The sequence below is a fragment of the Gavia stellata genome, chromosome 5 (genome assembly GCF_030936135.1).
Source record: "Gavia stellata isolate bGavSte3 chromosome 5, bGavSte3.hap2, whole genome shotgun sequence".
Taxonomy (NCBI): domain Eukaryota; kingdom Metazoa; phylum Chordata; class Aves; order Gaviiformes; family Gaviidae; genus Gavia; species Gavia stellata.
The window spans coordinates 11052840-11076801 of NC_082598.1; the positions used below are offsets into that span (position 1 = coordinate 11052840).

Here is a 23962-nt window from a genome sequence, read left to right on the forward strand (position 1 = left end):
ATGAGGGAATTGAATCTCGTCAGTAAAGACCAAGGTGAAGAAGACCTCAAGTACCTCAGTCTTTTTCACGTCCTTTGTCAACAGGTCCACCATCCCATTCAGCAGTAGATTGAAGTTTTCCCTAGTTTTCCTTTTGCTGCTGATATACCTGCAGAAGCCCTTCTTGTTGCCTTTCACATCCCTCCCCAGATTAAATTCCAGGTAGAGTTAGGCTTTCTTAACCCCATTCCTGTGTGCTTGTACACTGTGTCTGTATTCCTCCTGTGTCATTTTGGTCACCTTACTTCTACCCTATGTATGCTTTCTTTTTGTGTTTGAGTTTTGTATGGAGTTCCATGTTCATCTGTACAGGCTTTCCTGCCACATTTGTTTGGCTTGAACTGGCAGGAGGTGATCCTTGAAAATCAACCAGGTCTCCTGGATCCCACTTCTCACCAAGACTGTATCGCATGCGATTCTTCCAAGCAAATTCCTGAACAGGCCAAAGTCTGCTCCTGCAGACTGATTCTAGGAAGTGAGAGTGAAGATGTTATGGGTTGCCTAAGTGGAGAGGACGCTCTAAAATATCACTAGAAAAGATGAAGTGGTGGTAGTGTTGCTTTGGATGTCTTTTCTGGTTGCCGTGCTTCTATGGAGTGAGAAACCCAGGTTCTTGGCCTCTTTCAGCCTGCAGGGATTCAGATCTTTGTTTTCCTCCTGAGGAGTGCTTGGCACCCACAGAAAGAACAGCCCACTACAAGGCCTGGAAGCTGCCTCACTGTGTAACCAGGCATGCAAATGTCACTGGGAGCAGAAAAGAAAAATGGAGTATGTGTCTGTAGCCTTGAGACTGGGAGCAAAACTGCAGGGACAGACCCTAGATTCTGGTCACTGCTTCTAAGCTTAAATGCTTAGTTCTCAAACTTAAATCTTAGTTGTATAAGAAAGCCCAGAGATAATGAGGTATATAAATAGCCCTTCATTTATGTTCTTCAGTTAAATTGTGGCATTTCATCTGTAACTTGTCCTAGATTTGATGAAATTGCTGTGTTCCAAGAATTTAAACTGATTTGGGCTTATTGAGTATTGCTGTATCTTATCTCCACATTGCAGAAAACCTAAATGGTTCAACCCATAGGCCAGGGTGCCAGATGCGTAAGGAACGTGTAGTATGAAATATGGATGGATGATACAAATGTGAAACTGTAGGTGATGGAGCTTGAGGCACCTGAATTATCTATGTTATGCTTTTTTTTTTTTTTACCTTAAGCTTACAATAATTTCTGGTGCAAAATTGTACAGGTGTAAAAATAAACAAATATCATCCCTTGTCTTTCAAGGGAGCTCTTCTGGTTCCAAGAAGATATTCTGCATTTCTTGATATACCATTAATTAAAATGGTCTTTGAAGTTGTGGTGAGGCGTACACAAATAAAGAATCTGAATTCTGAATGACTATCAGCTGTTTCTGAAGGTCCAACACTTTTTGAACACTGGTGTTGTCATGGCTTTCTAATCCTTTAATAAGAATCAAAGTATGAATTAGACTTAAAATGTGGTCTTGAGTTTTGTAGATCCTTTTATAGCTATGATCTTTCAATCTTTTTTAAAATTTCCAACCTAAATTTATGTGTTCTTTGATCCTAAATTGATTTTGTACCAACATTGTCCTTTAAGGTAATGTTCTCTCTCTCTCCCTGATGCTTACCTCCTTAAATATTTATAGAGCGTTTATTTATGCGCTCTGTCACTTTTGCTAGGTTAAACAAACTCAGCTGTTTATCTTCACCGTCAGATACGGGAGCTCATCAGTAGCTCTCCTGTATACCTGTTTTTTAAGTATGTATTAATCTTTTTTTTGGGTTACAGGCAACCAGAATTACAGACAAGTACTTTGGAAAGGGTCCCACTACATTGTTGAGCTTTATATTAACGTTTCATTTTTCTTAAATGTCTGTGGTGACAGCTGAGAACCTTCAGTTGCCATGGAAGGGTGTTTTGGTCTCTTCCCCTGCACATGTGCATTCAAAGGGAAGAATAGCATATTCATTTTGATACAAAATAGCCTGCCACAATTGGAAACTCTTTATATATAGAATTCAAGCTTATCTTGTTAAAGGAGCTGATGCCCTTAGCTGAGCACTTAGACACATCTGTAAGCATAACAACATTTAAATATGTGTTTAGTCTAAATATTTGATTTAATACTGCCACTAGAAGAAAATGCTTTTTATAAATAGGACCTACATAAAAATGCAATTCTGGTTATTCTTAATGGAAAAGTGTTGGTCAAGGGAAAGACCATCTTTTTCAGGTATCTGACTCTTTTACCTCATTCCTCTGAAATCCTTGAGGAACAGGACAAACAAGTACTGTTCAGGAAAAAAACCTGATATGTTATTACAGAAGTTGTTTTAATTTCTAAATGAAAGCACTCTCCATTACCCTGTCATAGAAACATCATATAATATGCAGACTATTACTAATGTTACTTCCCTATAGGTTAAACCATCTATTTGCTCCCATTCTTCCTGTGAAGCTCTGAATGCAAAGGATTAGTGAATTTAAGTTTTAAATACCACTGTAATAAATACCTTACTAAAAGGAACTGATGACCTTGTGGTTAGATTGCTTTTCCTCTCCATAAAAAAAGCATGATGCCCCAAACAGAAGCAGAGCTTACTTTTGGATATTTCTGTGGTAGAACTGAGGTCTAAAAGGATCTGAATCTGTTTTAGCTTTCTCTTCCTTGCTTTCTCACAAAATTTTTCATAAACATAAAATACTTAATTATGTTTTTGAATTAGTTATTCAGTACAGGTTTTGTTCAACTCTGAAAGCTTTGGTGCTGAATCCAGGTAGAGGGAAATCAACTGAGATAATGCTGAGATTTCAAACATTAAATGTAGGTGCATTTTCAAGATGGATAACACCAGTTTATTCTTAAATAGGAAAAAAAGCATTTACAGTTTGAACTTCTCTTGCTCTTAACATCACAATTGTACTGCTAGAGATTAGAAAATCCTTTCTTCTCCTTCTGACAGCTGCAAATAAATTCAATGTTGGGGCAAGATTTGGCTCCCCCTACCCCCAGCCTCTCTGTAGCTGAAGCTCAATCACACATACCATTTGCAAATAAAAAGGCATCTGAGTCTAGGAGTCAATTAGGAGGTTTACTTAGAATCACAGAATCATTTAGGTTGGAAAAGACCTTTAAGATCGAGTCCAACCGTTAACCTAACACTGCCAAGTCCACCATTAAACCATGTTCCTAGGTGTCTCATCTACACGTCTTTTAAATACCTCCAGGGATGGTGACTCAACCACCTCCCTGGGCAGCCTCTTCCAATGCCTGACAACCCTTTCAGTGAAGAAATTTTTCCTAATATCCAATCTAAACCTTCCCTAAATGGCACAACTTGAGGCCATTTCCTCTTGTCCTATCACTGGTTACTAGGGAGAAGAGACTGACGCCCACCTCACTACAACCCCCTTTCCGGTAATTGTAGAGAGCGATAAGGTCTCCCCTCAGCCTCCTTTTCTCCAGACTAGGCAATGCCAGTTCCCACACCTGCTCCTCATAGGACTTGCTCTCTAGGCCCTTCACCAGCTTTGTTGCCCTTCTCTGGACATGCTCCAGGACCTCAATGCCCTTCTTGTAGTGAGGGGCCCAAAACTGAACACATTAGAGGATCAGGCTGGAAAAAAGGAGCCTCTCACTTTCCTAAGTTGCTAGCTCAATTAGTGTGTACTGATTAAAATGACCAGCTGCCAGGAGAATCTTGACTTGGAGGTCAGTGTGAAAAAATTCAAGTAGGATAATAAAAGGGCATGTTGATGCTGTGGGAATTCAGGCTCTCCAATATTCAAGTACTTCAGGATTAGCCTCCAGAGACTAGTTTGAACCTGTCTCATGTTTTCTAACAGCGTTTCCTAGTAGAGAGGAACTTGTAGGACCCTTGGTGCCCCTTGAAAGAACAAATGATAATTCTGCTGCTAGTTGCAGGATAAGCAGTATTTCTGTGATCTTTTCAATGTTTTGATGAAATTAGGTGCTTCTTTCTTTCTAAGACTTCTGCAAGTGGCTCTTAAAAATCATTCTGAAATAGTGGAAGTGGCTACCAGCATATCTGGAAGGGCCAAAGGGGAAGAGAAGGGGGGAATTTATTTGAAAATTAGAAGCAGTAGAGGTGGTTAAACTGGGGCAACATCTGGAATTTCTTGAAAGATTCTGGGTTGCATAGATTAAAACTTCTTTTTATGTGCAGATATTGTTCTGTTGCCATCTCCTACTTAGGCCTACTGCAGACAACAAACATTCTTAACTTCTTTCTGTCTTCTTAGACTTAAGCCCATGTTTTAGTTGGCAATAATAGGAACACCCGCTGTCATTTTCACCAGAAAGAAGAGCAGCGTGAGCCATGCAGCCCCTTCTAAAGGGGGTTGCTCAAGGCCAGGTTTGAGACATATTGTTTGGACAACATGACGATTGCCATGAACTGAACTGCCATTGTTCATACCTGTCCTGTAGCTAAAAGACTTCAGGCTCTAGCATTGTCTGGCACCTGTTAGGAGTAATAAATCATGAGAAGGGACGGACTCTTAGTCCCTGCTTTCACACACAGTACAGAGATTTAAGTAATTTTTGGTTATTGTGTGTTTTCAGGGTGTGTTTGCCCATGGATTTACTTTTTTAATATGATGAATTAAAATCAAACATTAGCAAGATTTAATAATACTTGGAAGTTTTATGAAATTGGCAACTTCTCTTGAATGCTTGGGAGACTGTACAATGCTTTAGTGCTAACTGCCACAGAGTACCGACTTAGTGTTTCAGCCTGGTGCGAGTGGTTGCAGGCTGCTTTTCACCAAGTGTCTTACCCCATGGAGAGAGTAAGTGCGTGAGCTCTTCAGTCTAGTAAACAGCTGCATGGTATTACAGTGATGCATACCACATATTCCTCGGCTTCCAAATGCTTGTGCACAAAATCTGTTCCAACGCATGGCTGAGATGTGTAATTTCTAGTAGTGAATTTCTCAGCTTTCTCAAGAAAGCAGAAAAGAAATGTAATTGCTGGCTTTTATGTATGCTTTTAAAACATAACTTAGTTAAGCCTTACCTGTTCATCTCACCTGATGTCTTTTGCAAGGACCCCCAGACTTCTTCCCTTGCAATCTATCTACCTGGCAAAACAAAAAAGAAAACATTTTGTGTGAGAGTTAATCAGCGATTACCGTGATCATGTGCATAATAGAATCTACAAAGAAATATTTTGCACATATGTTTATACTGGATTTGTATCCATGTGCCCATGTTCATACACTGTTTGCACTAGTTATATAAAGGCCATCACATTTGTTTTTGGGATTTCCAAATGCGTGATAGTTCTTTGCAGAAATCATCCTTTGAATTAAGCAGCCAGTTCCCATGCATGCATTTACTTTTTTGTTTCCATTAAAGCCAAAGGCTTGTTGAGCATCTTAGGAGTTTAAGTAAGATTCTTGACAATAGTGATAAAAGAACAAAGCGGTCCAGACGTACTCTTTATGTAGAGAAATATTTGAGGAATCTTGTTTTCCTGAATGGCAACATGAATGTGTAGGATTCTGCTGAATTATCAAGCCAAGTAGTATATCACTATGCTTGAGATATGAATGTCCTCTGTTATGTTGTCTCTATATCCTGCTTGCTTATTGTGCATGGGGTGGGAAGGTCATGTGTTCAGAGTCCAGCGAAGCCTTGTGCTGCCCTGCTCCCTCAAGAAAGGCATGTCTTCTGGCATCAGTGTGATTCATGGGGGAAGAGTCACATCATCTAAGATTAGGCAAACTGATTTCCCTAGGCTCCCTCTACTCCATGGGGGGAGGAGAAAGCAGCTCAAAGGAACAGCTGAATTTCAAATCATTCCTGAATACATACTTTGCACCCAGCTCTTTCTAGTACAGAGTTCTCTGACTCTTTGGCATCTCTTGGGGAGGGGAAATGGGACAAGACTGTGAGTGAGTCACTACCAGAAACTTTCATACCTGTCAGACTGCATGATTAGTGTTGTAATTGCCTAGATGGTCTTTGATACTGAAGCCAGGGTGTGTGTATGTGCCATGAGGAAATGTGGGACAAACTTGTTTTTAAAAACAATTCCACAGAAGTGCGGAGTTAAGTAGGCTTTACTCTGGTTTACGTTTCCTGAGCTAGTGTGTGTTCATCTTTTCAGTTGCTTAAACATAGCTTAGTGTTTTAATATTTGTCTATCCTCAGTCTCAAGTAATATGTTTGAGACCTTGTCTCTAGAAATGATTGGCAAGCCAGCCCTTAAGAATAAATTTAGCTTCTACCAGCGAGTGAATTCTAATTCCAGTTGAATTTATAGCAGTTCACCAAATGAAATAAACTGTACCAGGAACAGGATTTCTGTTTCTTTGGCTGGAGAAGTTTTGATCAGTAAGATCTGAAGAGGAACAAATGTGGTGAAGTGACAAATCAAGTTACAAAGATGCTGCTAACAATGTTGTCTTGAATAGATTTAAGTAGAGCAGGCAGAGACTTAAAGGTGACATAAATTGAGAATGACAAAAGAGTGTGGACCAGAATATGCTTTTCTTAGAGTGGTCAGTTTACTGCTTGCTGGCTATATCTAATTTACTAAAATAGTTAATTTGGTTTGTGGTCCAGTCTTTATTATCTCCTTTGTTTGAATCCTATAGCCCTTTGTCAAGCAGTCAAAAGTGTAGCCTTTGCTTAAGTGAAATGTGAATATCCTGTTGGATATGACAGGGCATATGTGTGGAAAGTGGTGGGGATGCAGGCATTCTGGTCAAGACCAGCTCTGCTGCTTGAAGTAAAATTGGCAAAAATACATATGCAATTCTAAATTGGCTAGAGACATGCAGAAGTCAAACTTATGTCCAGATTAGGGGCCCAAGTCCCTAGGAAAGTAATATGCAAAAACCTACTGCAGGCCTAAGATTTGGTATTGTGGTTTTCTGGACTGTATGGCTCTGGTGAACTGGCAGCATTTCTTCAAGGACTATATACTAACTTCATTTCCTTTTGTATCTCATTATTGTATTGTTTTTCCTGAAGTCACTGGTTACTGGGGTGGTGTTTTGCCTGATGTTTTAAGATCATCAAAAAAAGGTCAACTAGACTTTTTTTTTTCCTGATGTGAGTAATATTTGGACTGACAATTCTCAAATAAAATGTTCTGTGGAGCACTTCTAGTCTTGTGTGTTGTCCATCTAGCCATATATCATGCAGCTCAGAACTTGTTTGTTTATTTAGTGATTCTCATTCTAATTTTGCTCGGAGCTATTCTTAATGAATGGAAAGCAAAATATCAGAATAGAGCAAAGGGTAAAGATCTGATGACAACCTGTGGAGTTGTGTTACGTTCTGTTAATAATAGACACATAGGACTTAATCTAGGAAAATGTATAATATAATCCAGCATTATAACCAAATCCTAATTAATGTAGATACAAAAAGTTGCTCTTGGTTAAAATTGAGTAAAAGTAGAATTAACGGTTCATTTTGACGAAGACGCTTTAAGTATCCCCAACACTTGCATAGCTAAGATTTGATCTACAAAATTTTACGAGTAAATAAGAATAAAAGACTCAGACAGCTCTTGAGCATATGGCTTGTATTTTGGCATTGCTCTAATTGCTGGAATCTCAGAAAATTAGCATAAATGATTAGGTAGCTATTGAATTTATGTGTATGTTTGTGATATTGTGTGTGTGTGCTGACCTGAATTTTTTCTTTTTATTTCTTTTCTCTGGAGAACATCTTGTTGATTTCTTTTCATGGCTTGCACTTAATAGTCTTTTGATTGCTAAATTATAAATATCTTCAGCTAAATATATTTCTAATATATCCAGGTGAAAACCACATATTTATGTTGTGCTTTCTTGCAGGGGCTGGTGTTTTTTTCCTTTCTTGTGCTGAAGGAGAGCAGATCAGCTTTCTGTTCGACTGTATCGTCCGTGGCATCTCCCCGACGAAAGGCCCTTTTGGTTTGCGTCCAGTCCTACCAGGTTAATATAGGAAGTATAGAGTAACCGAGCAAAGTAGGAACTTGCTATGTCTAGCACTTATTGCTGTCAGTGTAAGAACAGCTTGCAGACACTAAGGGTGTAGAAAGTGCAAAGTGGTTTTCATTCTGAAATGTCACAGTACAGATTTATCAGTTGAATGTACCCAGTTTCCCCCTGCTGCTCTGGCTCATTCATATTTCTGGTGATATTGCTAACTTTAGCCTTCTCTTATTTAACAGTACTAAAATATGGCAATTTGAATTGAAAGGAACCCTAACCTTTAGTTTTAAACTTACACAGTTCAACTTGGATCTATGTCTGCATTACTATTTTGATAGTTTAATGGAAAACTAACTTCTAGGGCATTTTGAGTTCATCCAAAACACTTAGAACTAAGTCTTGCCAACCTTAGAAAACTTTGTCAGGCCTCCACATCACATTTCAGTTTTGCAGCTTGAGCTTCTTTTCTGATGTGCAAGGATTAATTTCCTTTTCCTATTTCGTGGTAAATGCTGCATGGGCTGTAACGTTCAGAGAGGAAATTAGATGGCATCATAGTAAGCTCTGTTGGCTTTTGACTTTAGCAGATGAAGAAACATAATATTGAGTCGGAATGACTGTGTCAAACAGGGCAAGAGTGTGGAAATGAGATTGCAGAAAAATATCTGTGAATTGGTAGTGGGATGTAGTGGGAATAGGCTGCAAGAACAGTGAAGGATGAGGTGGGATTTGTGGGAAATAGAGTTTCTGTTTAAGTGTTAGGCAGTTAACAGGTGTTTGACAGGGTTTTATTGCTGTTATACGATTAAGATAATTGCAGGAAGGAAATGTGATGGAAAAGGTTAGAACTGGATGCGAAACTTGTGAAAATAAATTATGAAAAGCTAGTTAAGGTAAATGCAGTAGGCACAAGGCTCAGTTCATCTCTTCTTTCCAATAGTTGTAACACCGAAGTGAATAAAATAATCCCAGCAGAATAGTGGGCAATAAAACCTCATTCTTCTTACATGATGATCTGTGTTTGCATTCAACTAAGCAGAGTGTTTAAAAAAAAGCAAACAAAAAAACATCAACAGAAACCCCCAAAACAGTGTCGATACTTAAAGCTTTACTATTGAACACATATTTTTGTGCATATCTAAATCTGTATTACACATATACAACTCCTAAGTCTTTCATTTAACAAAAATTTATGTCCAGAAAAATTAAGCCTACAAGCAACTATTCTGTTGACTTTTTGTTTTTAATTATTATTTTTTAATTTTAATTTTAGATTGCACATTCTTTGAAAAATCTTTTTTTAGAGGCATGCAGAAGTAAATCTGCTTTTCCATCTCAGTTATCAACTCTGGCATTTGTGGGTTGCTTATACATAGCCACATAACACATTCCCTTCCCTCCTTCAAGAGCTCTGACCTCACTGAAGTGCAGAAAGTGTATGTGGAATATTCTGGGTATCATTTGGTGATTTTTGTAAGGGAAGACCTCTTTTTTGAGGTCTTTTTCATTTGTCTTCCGTACTTGATGGACTTGCCACTAAAATGAGGTGAAGATGTACTAAGCCACTTGATTTCACCTTGTTTCCCTGGGCAGGAGCAGTGTTCTGTAGGGAACTGTGCTCACGTTCTTGCAGACTCCTCTGCAGCCCTTTTCCAAGCTACTTTGACCCCTCTAACTTAGATTTCCTTGTATCTTTACCCTTGTCTCTTCCGATTTGTTGTCACCCCCCATGTACACATCCCTTCATAGAAAATTTTTATTTTTTATGCTCTCCTTCATTTATTATCCCATGCAGAAGCTTGCACAGACCTGTTTAAGGCACGTGCACATGTACAGTACTAGTGATTCATCCATAAACTAATTTTCCTTATCAAGTATGCTGTTACACAGAATGTACTGTACTGCTTGAAAAGGTCAAGTCTCTACCAGCTGCATCCTATATCTGGCAAGAGTATTGAAATTCTCTCAACCTTTTGAAGGGGTTAGTTATTAAATAGATTAATCATCTGCACACCTAAGGTAACTAGAACAAAACTTCCAGATTGGGGGTTCTACCAAGAAACATCTAGTCAATGTCAGTCTTATTTACTGCAGCACAGAATGCTACGCAGCTTCAACTGTGCTTTATATATGCAGTGTTTGCAGTGTTCTGCTTTTGTGTAATTTAAAAGCTGTTATAGGAAGCAGCCTTCCCTCCACAGTTTGCTGTTTGAATTTGGCTTCTTGCTGTTGCCTGTACCTTTCCAAGTTAAACATGAAATATGCCTGAATAACTCTTAGGTGTTTTCAAGAAAGGAGAACAAAGGGCAGCTGTGCATAGAAAAGAATGTAATGTGGTGAAAAAAAAGTCACATTGACAGTGTTCTTTGACACCAATGCCCACAGAACAAATATAATCTAGAGACGTTATGCAGTCAACATCCTCTTAGTCTGTCTTTGGAAACAGGGTAATGAAGCCACTGGCTTCATGTACAAACAGCTCAACCTTATGGTTAAATGGAATGCTGAAATATTTAAGTGTTAGCATGAAATTAATAGGAGATGATAGAGACTGGTTTGAAGAGGACTGGAAAATGACCAGTTTTCTTACTTTTACTTCCCATAGTGATTCTTTAAACAAATGTAAACTGCCCAGTATCCAAAAGGAGTTTGTAAACTGCATGTGCAAGGGATATTTGCTCAAGTACAATATTCACATCTTCTTTTCACAATTGTAGTTTTACAAAATATACCTTACTTCCTTAAAAGCTTGGTCTTCTTATAACATAGATATATGATTACTGTATGTATTTTATTATGTCATCTATAAAATATGCAACGAAAAAGCTGTGCAATGGAACTCGTAAAATTGACTGACCATTGCAAGGTATCAAAATCTGGTCTAATCTGTCATAGCTGACCTGCTTTGAGCAGCAGGTTAGACTAGAGAACTCTTGAGATCCCTTCCAACCTGAATTATTCTGTGACTTTGGAAATGGGTATCACATGAATCTGAATATTCTCATGATAAAAATAATTCTGTGAGGTGTAGATCCAAAATAAAGTGAAAAAGGAAAAGAACATTAGAAGTTTTACAGTTTACTACTGTGTGGTACTTAATTTGGGAGTCCCTTAATTCTGCAAAATTGTACCAAAATACTCCTATTGGTAGCTCCCTTAGCAGACTGGAGGTTTTGATTTGTTAAAGGCTGCACGAGCAGGTCTCAAATTTAAGACATATGGCATTGAGTAGGAATGCAAAGGTAATGTAGGTATCTGTGGATGTTTTTAGGCACTGTAGCATTTTAAATAAAGGACTCAAATGAGTGACAGGATGTCTTTGGATGGCTTGTTTTCCCCAGCTACTAGTTGAAAGATAATTGCTGTAACTGGCTACTTGCAACTTTTTTCCTGAGAAGATATTTAGAAAGCAGACCAGGGAATTTTATGTTCTTGTCTTGACAGAAGTCTAGTATTGACAGAGTAATGAATCACTGATTGCATGGTTTGTAATCTATACTGAATTTATATGCATGTTATTTGAGAAATGTTTGTTTATCAGGTGTGCATTGAATTCCTTCTTTTCACTAGCAAAATTCATCTTGAATGCCAAATATGAACACAGCAAAGGCCCAACAGCCGATCAGTGATATCCTTGATCAGTGCTCTTTAAATCTGGTTAAGGCTATGGGACAGTCTAGTCCTGCAGGCTGGAAAGACCCCAAGTGTAATGTTGATAGTCTTGATGCTCTCTTTTAATTTTGGAAGCTTTTTCAGGCTGCTTTGTGACTGACTGGAGAGTGTGCAGTGCTGCTTGCTGAGGATCTATCTGATACTCTTTCTTTTTGTTGAAGCTTGATACACCTTTGGCCATTGCAAGACAGCTCTGTGGCTGCCTTCTGCAGTATCTGTACCAAGTGGATCCTCCTCAAACTTTTAGGACATCTTTTCATTCCTCCAGACTTCTTACAAGGTGTGGAGATGTTAGCATGAAGGTGAGGGTCCAGGCCTGATTTGCAAATGTGCCTACAGTTACAAAGGAAGAAAGAAAGGAGAGATGTTCAGCCTGACTTATCTAACTTTGTTTATTGAAGTAATTAACCAATGTTGCATTTTAAATATGCGTATAATCAAGCATATCTTAGGTAGCTGCTGACTTAACTTAATACAATACATTTTTTCCTGACAGGTGCTTACTGAACAACCCTGGAGCTTTGAATTACTGTGACACTTTATTTGTATGTTACCAAAGGGTTCAAAATCTCCCATGATGAGCAGCTGATGTGACTTTAATGAATATCCACCAATGTAATATAAAAATAAAATCTCCATCAGAGGCATTTTTAGGCCAGCCAAATTCTATGTAATCCTTCCCCTTTGCCCCAAAGCAGTGCTTAAGAAGATTTCAATGATTGCCTCACACAAAAGATTTTTCTTCGTAGCAAGGGATCCATTTTCGTTTGGAAAATGGTAAAACACTTTCTTAATTGAAGGACTTGAGTGAATCTAACTGCCTAGATTCCATGGGAGTAAATCACATTATATGATACATTTGTTTAGAGTTTGGGAAATGAAGTACTAATTGCTCTTACAGTTGTTGGAGCTACTGTAGGATGTGTGGGCAGAAGCTGTCTGAACTTCCTTGGACAGCTGTCTCAACACTGGTCATTCTGCTTCTGTCCTCCTGAGTTAGTAATATGGCAAATCGCTACACGGTTATTTAGAGGGTTTGTATTGTGCATACACGAGCTATAGGATGATGCCAACAAATCCAACTTAACTGTTGAAAAAACCCTTGTTTTTACCATTTCTTAGGCCATATTTCTACACTCATATGACAGGAGGTCATAGGTTATGCCCTCCAGTAAGGACTGGTCTCTAAAAGGTGGCTGCCAGTGACTTCAGTCCTTAATCTGATCTTGTAGCAAAACCTCCTGATTAGTGTTTGGTAGTCTGTAACCAAAAATACTGGTATAGGAATCTGCTGTTTCTGGAGGATAGTATTCTATGTGTTTTCCATAGAAGTCTTGCTTCTTAGCAGAGAAGATTAAAGGCAAAACAAAGAGTTCAGTAAGACTGATGGACAATTATTTTTAATATCTGCCTAAGACTTTAAGTCTATATATGTTTGGCAGGTTTTGAAGTTGTTTCTCTAGATATTTCCTAGTACTTACTGAGAAAGAATTCTTCTAATCAATCTTCCACAAAACTGGGCAATGAGAGATCACAGCATGTAACTATGAACCCAATTTTATACACACCTTTTATACATAGGCAATCCTTAAGGGGAAGTTTAACCAAAAATTGTCAGTCCTGTTGGACAGACAGTATGCCTAGAGATTTCATGTTGTTGAGTGAAACCTGTTGTGTTCTGTAGCTGAGTAGCTGGTAGGAAATTTGGCTTCTAGAAGCAATTGAACATGTGAAATGCAAACTTACTGATTTGCTTCAACTTGTCTCCTACCTCCCCATCTTGTATTTTATTACAGGCCATTTTTGCAAGATCAGTTACTTGACCAGTTTTTTTTTTAGTGATATCTTTTGCTGTCTGTAAGGGGGATATCAGTTACTAAAAAACTAATAGTTGTGTATGTGCCCTAGTAACATTCTGAAAATCTGTATTTGTCAAGTAATCATATTCTGAGGAAAGTGGAAAGATCTTTCCTACTGACAGTTCTTTGCTGTGGGAAGGGTTAGTGTCTGTTGCATCTTGGTTTGACTAATTTGCTGATCTGCTATGCCAACTTTATACTCAAAGTGATCGTAGAACATCTTTGTTGAACCTTTTTGGACGTAAGGGCATTTAACTAGATACAGCAGAGTAACTGGAGCAGGGGACATTCAAAAATAGATTCAAGCAGCAGCCTGTAACACTGTATGCCACTGAGCAGATCCTTGCATAGACCTGTCCTGGTTGCACCATAGATGCTGGTGGCCAAATCTTCTATTTTTCTTTGGCAGAGTTCCATATGGAAGCATTGGGGGTTTTGTCTGAGTAAGCAGTTACACAGGTTTGAACTAGTCAATGCTTAATGTGGGTTGTATTGCAGGGGAAACAGGAATGGAGACCTAACAAAATAATCCATATCAAACAGTCCTCTTTTCTGTTCTTAAAGTTAAGTTTGGAAGGTGTCAGACACTGACATCAAGCACTGTTTGAGCTGGGAGACACAAAGGTCACAGACCCTGTTTGTCATAGGCATTTTTGCCTTGTTCCTGTTGGAACATCTTTGATTTCCAACATATGCTGTTACAGAAGGACTCTGTGTGTCTGGCTTGTTCTGCTAATCTCATCCAGATTGCAGACTGCTAAAGATGGAAATCCCTGCTACATAGGAAAGAAAGTTCAGCATTTTCATTTCTGCTTCTGTGATGCACTTGGATCTACCCAGGGCAGGTCAGAAAGTGAATGCAGTTAGGGAGGAGAGATGTGGCAGCTTGTTTCTCAGGTAGTTAATAATGTAGGGACTCCCATGGAGCTTAAGCTCACCTGGAAATGCTCCTTCCCCTGATTATGATCTTGCTTTGACTGCTGTATTGACAAGATCAAATCCAAGTCTTTTAAAACTGAAAGACCTGGGATGAAAATGAAATCTGTCATCTTTTCAACTGTTTTTTATCTTACTAACTCGACCACAGCAATGTGTAGCCCTTTTCATCCTTTTTTTTCCCCTCTTATTAAATGATTCAGTGATTAAATGTTGTTTGTGGTGTGTTATTACCACCCAGTTGATCAGATAGACAAGAGCAGCAGTTGTGAGGAAGCTAATCTGTTTTACCTGTCATTAGTTCCTTTCCCTATATAATTAGTAAAAGCTACTGAAACTTCCAATTATGAACAAGTTATCAGATCATATCTTTTGCAATTGCTAAACATGACACACTTGTCAGTGCTGTTGGAAGAAATCTGTAAGATTTCTCTTGGGATAATGGCTATGATTGCTTCCAACATCTGGTTTTATTGTTGTGCCTGGTTGGAAACAAAATAGTTTAGAGGAAATTGGCCTATTTTTCTGATGAAAGTTCTTCCACATTCTGTATAACTTTTGGTCTTTCTCTTTCTATTGGAATGGAAGGAGCCTTCAGTGAAGTAATTTCAGCTGGAATGGCAAACTCACTAAAATGTATGGGGAAAATCCCCTATAGTATATTTTAGTAGTGGTTTACCATTCTAACTTGTCTTGTGTTAAACATGGAGAGCCACTAGTTGCTTATTTAATCTCTGACTTCTGAACTTAATGACCTTCTGAACATTACGCTTGAAAGTGATGTCTTTGTAAATAGGTGATCTGGATTGGAAGATATAGTTTAATCACTGTGACTCTATGATGTAGATTTGTAGATTTGTAAATTTGTAGGATGAAAAATTTGGTCATTCTCGATGATAAAATTTCCAATGAGTTCAGTGAAGTCAGGACACATTTTAGAGGTCACATATTAGTTTTCAACTCCTCTAGACTTGCTGCATGCTAATTATCTCTGCAGCTATTGCCTTCAGTGCTGTGCTCTCCTGGGTTCTGTCCCTGGTGGTAACTCTTACAGATACTGGGTATAATCTGTCAAAGCTTTTGACACAATATTATAACTTATTATGTAGCATTTCTTCAGGATGTGCTTGAAGGCAAATTGTCCCATACATTTTCCAATCAGCTTTTTTCCTTTCCTGTAGTAGAAGATCAAACATAAGAACAGAGTATCTAACATAAGACTATGTCTTTTTTCCCCCCTTCTTTTTATATGTTTTCCATGTTTCTTCTTTTTTATTTATTTATTTTCTGTTGCTTTTTAAAGATCCAAGTACAAATCCAGCCTATTCAGAAGAAAGATTGGCTCATGAAGCTTTGCAATTAGAAAAGCGCTTGAGCTTGCTGTCCCATACAAGTCGCCAGGGCTGTGGAGGTAAGAAATACCTTTAATTAAATAAAAATAAATGGTGTTCCTTCCTTCCCAGGCTTTAGAAATGTGCATATGTATATAATTATAAGATGCTGAGGTTAAAAGAAAAATAATAGAGAAATGGTCAAGAAATTTGATTTGGCTGCTTTGCTTGTGGGGCAGTTCTTCAACAGCATTGTCTAAAGTCCATTGACGTGGATTGGAGTTTTTCAGCTGAGCAGAGTGTTTTGGATCAAACACTATTAGCATAGCAAAATCCTTTAGTATACTGAGTCCTACTGAATTTGCGCATGTGCAACTTCAAAAGAACAGTCTGCATCAAGTTTGGTATCTGCCTAAGTACTTGACTCACTCCGGCCTGTGAGACAAACTGACTTGTATAGTTCACATATCAGGCTTACAGCAGTTTTTGTAGTAAAACTTAGGACTCCTGTGCTTTGGTTCTAAGTGTTACTATTCTTGCTCCTTGTGGTGGTATCTGTGCATGTCCCTTCTGGAGTTGTTTATGTGTCAAAGCAGAATTGGTGTCTAGCACAGGATTTATAAAAGGGCCTACGTCCTGAACTGCCATTTGAATTGTTTAATAACAGAAGTTAGATCTTCAAAACATCTGCTATGCTCTCGAGTCTAAAGCCTACAAGCCTAAAAATGGCCCTGTGAAGATCCTCAAGAGCTTAATTATGTGCTTCTATACATGTCCATGGCTACTTTAGTCTTGACACTGCTGAGTAATGTGGTTTATGACTAAATTCCAATGAGACTTCCTGAGGTTTTAGTTAGCTAGCATATAACTACTAAACTTGACTAAACTGATGGAAAACAATTGAGACTTGATAGAGAAGCATGCCTGGTTTTTTTATCCAGTCACTCTGGTTAGAAAACATGTGGCCCAACTTTGTATGTATTTTCTGCTTGAGATTACTTGAATTTATGACCTGATTCTCCTAAGAATGTTATAATCCTCAGAGAATGAGGGATCCTAGAGTAAGATTTTCATATTCAGTTATTTGAGTTTTGCATAGGAAAATTATACATTTGTGTTTATGGGAAATGTCATAACAACAAGGCTGTCTCTGGAGGTTTGGTGGGAGGACATTTGCCTGAATCTGGAGATCTAGGTTCTGCCACTGCCTTGGAGAACATGTAGGTCTACATAGTTAGAGCATTTTCTTGAAGACTGGGGGAGGGCTTCCCTTCCAGAGTTTTAAAGTGCCTAAAATATTTGTCTAAGAGAAGTGATTTCAAATAAATTCAACAATCTTATTTTTTCAATAAAAAATATATGAGTTTGTAAGCTGAATAACTTTTATTTAACAAGTATATTTCTTCTTCTGGGCATGTTGCTGGGAATTACACTAATATTTTTATAATTCATGCCTTCTGTCTAGACTGCTGTATAATTTAATCTCAGGAGTTACACTTACGCAGGGGTCACAAGCCAGTGTCATGCAATGGGCACTGGGGGAAAAGAAAGGATTAGATTTCATGGGATAAACATTGCTATTTTGTGATCATATATATCAGGAATTACTCCATGAAGAGCAAGAGAATTGTTCTAAACTTTTCCCTCAACACCTGAGAATAGAAATAGCCTAGTAACACAAGCAGCTCAGTTCACAGTTTGCAGTGGACCCTTCCTCTTTCTACCCCGTCTGGCAACTTATTGCTCAAGGTTTAAAATTAATAAAATTAATTAAAATTAATACCTACAAAATGATCCTGCTGTCAGCCTTTGTTTTCACATTTGTTTTGTTAAGAAGGAAGGAATTAACACTGTGGACTGTGTGTGCTGCTACAAGAAAGTGGGTTTTTTTGTTTATGTGTTTGTTTATGTGTTTGTGTGATGTTTGTGTTTTGTCCTTATGCCCTTTCATGCCCATGTTTGGTTTTTTTCTTCCATCTTCTGTATTGGATAGCAGTAGTTACCTGTAAAATGTCCTTCTTGCAAGTATCAGTGAGAAAAAAAAGTTCTTGCAATATGTGCATAAATGAGTCATGGAAGAGCTTTTTGTAATTTTTATAATACTAGTATCCCCTTTTTTGTTTGTTACAGTGATGTATGGTTTACATTTTGGTATGGATATTATGGAGAAGTACAGTGTAGGAGAGCTCAGAGGAGAGAACAGAGCAGTCTTAATTTTGATTTTATTTTTGTGGTCTCTAACATTCGCTTTGGTGTAATTCAGATAAGATTTAAATAGAGAAAAAAAGTACAAATAAGATAATCATTTTGTTGATTCAGATCAAATAGAAACATGAAAACGTCTTATATAACTTTGGGTTACAGAAACAAGGTTTTCTTCAGAGCTTCCTCAGCTATTCTGAGCATGGGACTTTGTGACTAGTCCTTGTGATATAACATAGGAGTATCTAAAATAAAACCAATTGACTGTATGGAAGAAAAAATGGTTGAAAAGGGGAGAACTTGGTTCATAAACTCTAAAAAATTAGCCCTGAATGCATTATGTTCCATAATGTGGTAGGGTTATGGCAAGGTAACATATTTGCATTTTATTTTTCCCATGGGGATAGGAATTATTGCAGGAATTCTGGCTTTCTGACAGAAGTTCCCCTTACAAAAACCAGATGGAATCTCAGGGTCCTTTCTGTTTGTATATACTTGCCATGCTTCAGTCTGATGACTGTGTTTTAAACATAGGTTTATGGCTTTTCTTCTTTTCTAGGAGACGATAGGAGTCTTTCAAGCTCGTCTTCAGATACCAGCCACTCAGATGTTAGTGTTGGGAGCAGATTGACAATTTGGCCTGAACAGTCTTCAGCCAGCACTTCTCAAGAGAGTCACGGACTGGCAACTGCAAAGGGCATTCATCTTGGGGAAGAAAAGACCCTTCCAGAAGGGGCACGTGGCACCACAAAACCACCTCCAAAGCCCCTCCGATCAAGACAGCTACAGGAAATAGGTCGTCAGAGTTCTTCTGACAGTGGAATAGCTACTGGTAGTCACTCTTCTTACTCTGGAAGCTTCTCTTCCTATGCTGGGAGCTTGGACATTTGCCATGGTGATGAGTTTGGATCATTGCTAAGCTTGCCATTGAACTTCCCTTCGGATCAGAATTTATGTACTTGTCCTCACAGTGAGCCCCAAAGAGGTGCGGGATCAGAGTATCAGGTTCCCAGCTCTCTCAGACATATTTATGACATACCCAGGAGTTTGTTACAGGCAGCTTCTAAAGATGTGCAGCCGAAGAGTGCAGATTCCATGCTACCCAAGGACCAGGCCCTGTCACCTCAAGGTGCTAGTGAACCAAAACAGCTACTACCACACTTGGAAGCACGCAGGGTACCTGAGCACAGCCGGGACAGAGGGAGGCCTTCATCCTTACTTGCAGAAAGCAGCAAGGACTCAAGTGATGAGACATATGTGGATTTTGTTTCCAGGTGGTCAGACACAAAACCACAAGGACAGGTGTCAGACTCCAAAAGTAGTGAGTTGTCACCACCTAGTGGGGCCTCAGCTGACCCCTATGACACATGTAGCCCCCACCTTGGGATGACAAGAGCTCTTTTTTCAGCTTGTCCAATCTGTGGTGGACTAAAGGTAAATACCTAACCCTGAGCAGATGCTAACAAGCCTTACCTAATATAGCATGATTAATTTAAAATGACTTAAGTTGCAAGTCATAAATACTCTTATTTCCTTTATAATTTGAATTGGTAATAACTTTTGTGTTGTTTATGGTCAAGTTGAGAAGCTTAGCACACAGGTTCCCCAAAATCTGTTCCTGATCAAGAAAACACTGAACAATATAAGCCATCAATCATTACTTTTAAATTGACCAATTTTGGGTTTGGGTGTATATGAGTGGCTTACAGTGACAGAGACAGAAGCTTTACAGGCACATGAGAGGGGTGAATTTGTCATATAATGCTAATTTAGCATGAAGGACATTGATCTGTCTTACTTCTGGTATTAGAATGGAAGAACGAAGGGAGGCCAAATAGTATGTGCTACTCTTTAGGTGACCACAGTATATATTTTTTATTTTCTTGATTATTTTCTTTTCTTTATCATTGTAGTTTGAGCATGTCTTGCACAAGAAGCCAGATTAGCAAAGCTTCTCACTGGGGAAAGAGAAGATAGTCAAGTTAGCATGGCAATCCACAGCAGATCAACTAATCCAGTATCCAGTATTATATTTATAACTGGCCAGTGGCAGATACTTTAGAGGAGGTGTACAAAAACTCATTAGTCGTGTGCTAACAGGACAGTGTATTTGCAGGAATAAATATTTTCGATCACTAGTCACATAAAGACTTAAAACCTGAAGCATAGAGATTCATATGCCTTTCTAAACACATTTGCCAGTATCTGTTACTATGACTGATATTCCCATAAATTCTTTTTGAACACTGCTAAATTCTTGGCTTTTTATGGCAGTAACCTTTATACATTAGTTGTACATTGCAGGGAGAAAATATTTCTGTTTTTACCTATTCTGGAGAAGAACTTTTTGGTGAATGTGTTTGCTAAACTAGAAGAAGGTGAAGCTGTTTGTGTTGGTGAGCTGTTGAAAGGCTGGGAAGGTTAGAGGGAGTTCTCAGATTAAGGAATGTGTGAAGTAGGGATTCAGCAAGAGAGACTTTTGTTTGAGGAGTTAAGTATTGCCGCTGAAGCATGTACATTTTAACTGAGCATGTTGAATTACATAAATCACTGCTATGAAAATGTCTTGAGTGTATACTAAGTTATGAAAGAAAAATTGAAATATTATAAACTTGAGGGATTATTTTCTTCTCACGAGATATTTCATGCATTTGCATCATTGACTGCCTTCATGTGTCTGAAAACTAGAAAATGCTGTCTGCCTGAGGCAATTGTATAGCCTCTGTCACAGCACCTTGAATGTTACTTTGTCATGTACTTGCAGCATTTGGGAGGTAGGGAGGCACCGGTGTGACAGGCTAAGGGTGTGTCTACACTGATCATTAGGAACAGTCTCTTCCAAGACCATCCTTGCCAGCCATTGACACCAAAGGCCCTCACTAGCCTTCCAGGCTAATTCTGAAAGCTTGGCTGGATGCAAGGGTCTGAGATTCAGCCTCCCACTTCTATTCTTTTTGCAGTGCATGCAGTGGGGTGCACAGCAGTATATCTGCTGCCAGTTTCCTGTGTCTGCTGCCTGTAGTTAGAGAGAAGTTGGGAAAAATGCACAAGACTTATTCCTAGAAGAGCTCTGCTCTGGAATCGGAAATCTCCAAGATGGCTTTGTTATAGGCAGCAAGGAAAGAATTAGTTAAGGTACATTTAGCTCATATGGTCGAAATGTTTCTAGGTCATCTGAATTGTCAGTTTAGACATGAATTTATCAAGTTTACCCTGCACATCTGTGGCAGACAGGAAGCTGAAAGTGAGTATTCCATTGTATATCTTCAAAGCCATTAAAGGCTAAATTATGTCATTCCCTTAACTGCCTCTTGACCCCAACAACATACACACCCACATCTTCTATTGCGAAGTTCTGTCAAGTTTCATGGTGTTTCTAGTTGCCCCAATAATATCAGTTGGCAAGAATTTCAGCAATTGTCAATATTTAAACAAATTTAATGAGAGAAACACTGGTGCAACACTCTTACTAACTCCTGCTTTAGCAAGAGATATGCACAACTGCTTCTTATATTTTTTTTTCTACCCATTTGTAAGCATTTGGGAAAGAAGTCTTATTAAATGGAATGATTCATGGATTTGTTTTTACTTTTGAAAGGAAAAATAACCTTTTCATACATTGTCCTAAACCATGAAGATGAGTTATTTCAGCAGTATTTAATGGACGCCATCTTTGGCTTTTCTCATGATGAATACAGTGAAAGCACAATTCTATATGCTGTAACTAAAAATAATTCTTATCCCTTGTGCTCTGAACAGAATATGTTTAAGATGCAGTTAGGGCCAGGAGGAGTTGATTTATGGATTAATGAAGACACCAGGTTTTCACGTTTATTCAAATTCATGTTCAAAAGGCTTTAGTGTGCCAGTGTTTGGAATTCCTTTGCAATTTCAAGTTAAGCTATTAATTAAATGGTGTTGATAGTTTTTAATTGCCTACTATTTAAAGTGAGTGAGTGACCTGAGTAGAGGAAAGTCTACAGCAGTAATAAAGGCTATAAGCATTGGTTTGTTTTCTGCCTTGTATGTAAACTTTGGCAAATCGAGGTTAGATTTGGGCATGTTGTCTATGTATGTTGGAGTTCAGCATGTGAAGAGTTGGGGACAGTTTGCAGGATGAAGATATGCATATGTGGAAGGCATGGTGGCATTCATGATTGGGATTGACTTGGTTAAGAACCACCTGCTCCACTAATGACAAAAGTGATGATGAACATAGGGACAACATACCCTGGGAAAGTGCCAAGGTTCAAACAGAAAATAGGGCAAGGAAGTCTTTCTGTTTCACTCTGGATGAAGAATAGAACCAACATGAAGAAAGTCACTAAATATTGCTTCTATTATTTCTATATTGTATTTCGTAATAGACATTGGGGATTAACAAGCAAGCATGCAGGGTGTTTTGCTTTCTGTTGTATGTTATTGTAGTGTGCTTAAGATGTCCTACTTTACAAACTTCACAAGGTGTGCCTTTGCTATGTAATTTTTGCCTAGGTGATTTCAGTGCTATAGATGATTGCAGAGACGAATTCTTTGTGTATTGTAAGTATATTTTAAGCTCAGAATGTTGGATTGTTATGGGATTTCTGAGTAAGCTGTAGAGATTTATTATTAGACTTGAATCATGACATTTTCAACTACTTAGCTAATACTAATTTGACGAATAGAATTTCACTGTACGCTTGTTGATCTGTAACTTAATTTGATGCTCTAGTTTGAGAAATTATGTCAACATTTTTTATAGGGTGTCCTTTTTTTTACACCACCATTGTTTGTAAATTTTCTTAGAAGTCTGAAAAATAAAATTATTTTCCAACTGTTTTTGTCCTTTTCCATCTGATAAGTACTGGTTTTAGTTTTGCTTTGCTTTTTGTCCCCTGACCTTCATCTTCTTGCAAGTTGAATTAATATGGAATGATTATGGCTGTCTCTTCACACTACTTAGTGTTATACTCAAATCACTGTTGACAGCTCGAAATGTGCCTATTAGTAGGAATGACTTTTATATATGTCTAGCTCACCCTAAACTCATATTTATGTCAGTTGGAGTTCTTATGTATGTAGAAATATAGGCTTGATTATTGCTTTGGTAGTTAACTTGCCATGATAGAGGAGAAAAGAAAGTGTCACTTTGTGTGCGGCTGTAGATCAATCCTGTGTTGGTATTCAGCCACCTACTTTAGTTGATCATTTAAAAATATCAAAACCTCCTCGGAGACAAGGGTCCCAAATTAGGAGTTGGTCTACTGAAATCCTCTGTGAGGTATTTACATAGTTCCTGCCACCACAGTAACTGTATGCCTCAAACTTGGAATCTCCCAGCATATCTATAGTAAGCAGAAATAAGGGAATGCTGTGGTCATGATGCGCAAAAGAGTTTAGGGGTTTTGTTAGGTAGCAGGATCCACAGTGCTGCGCGGCTAAGAACCCTTCCCCACGCAATATAGGGAGATCTGGTACCTGCCTTGGCGGGATGTGGATCGGAGTTGCTTTGGTTAGCTGGTAGGAAATTTACCTCTTTTAGTCTGTTCTGTAGAAACTGCTTTATTTTTGCATTACAACTTTAAGGGAAGGCATGTGCATGTCTGTACTCCGATCCTTGAACAGGCACTTTACTCAGTATATTTAATAATGCAGCACCGTGGCCCTGCAGGGCTTGTTAATCACATGCAGCCTTTTGTGAGCGCAGAGTCTCTGGGTAGATCTAGAGTATCTGTGTTTCTATTGTGCATTGTAGACCAGGGAGAAACTAAGCCTAGAGAGAAGCAAGGCTGATGTATTCTCAGGCAGAGATGGGTCTTGAACTCTAAAGAACATCTTGCACTGGGGTCTGTTTTGTGGTCTTGCCTGTACTGATCTGACCAAGGTCATGAACAGCTTGTTACTGGGTGTGGTATATAGCCTTGGTCTTCCAAATCCTGTACAAAACCCTTAAACCTGGCTTTAG

At 38.5% G+C, this 23962-nt stretch overlaps 1 protein-coding gene across 2 annotated transcripts in view; it reads left to right on the forward strand.

Annotated features, from left to right (window-relative positions):
- Nucleotides 1-23962, forward strand: part of DOK7 (docking protein 7) — a 69243-nt gene that overhangs the window by 13096 nt on the left and 32185 nt on the right. For both annotated transcript variants that reach the window (XM_059817973.1, XM_059817974.1), the window contains exons 5-7: nucleotides 7896-8015; nucleotides 15786-15893; nucleotides 18575-19449. In XM_059817973.1, the coding sequence (XP_059673956.1) occupies nucleotides 7896-8015; nucleotides 15786-15893; nucleotides 18575-19449 (1103 nt within the window). The remainder of the gene's footprint in view (nucleotides 1-7895; nucleotides 8016-15785; nucleotides 15894-18574; nucleotides 19450-23962) is intronic.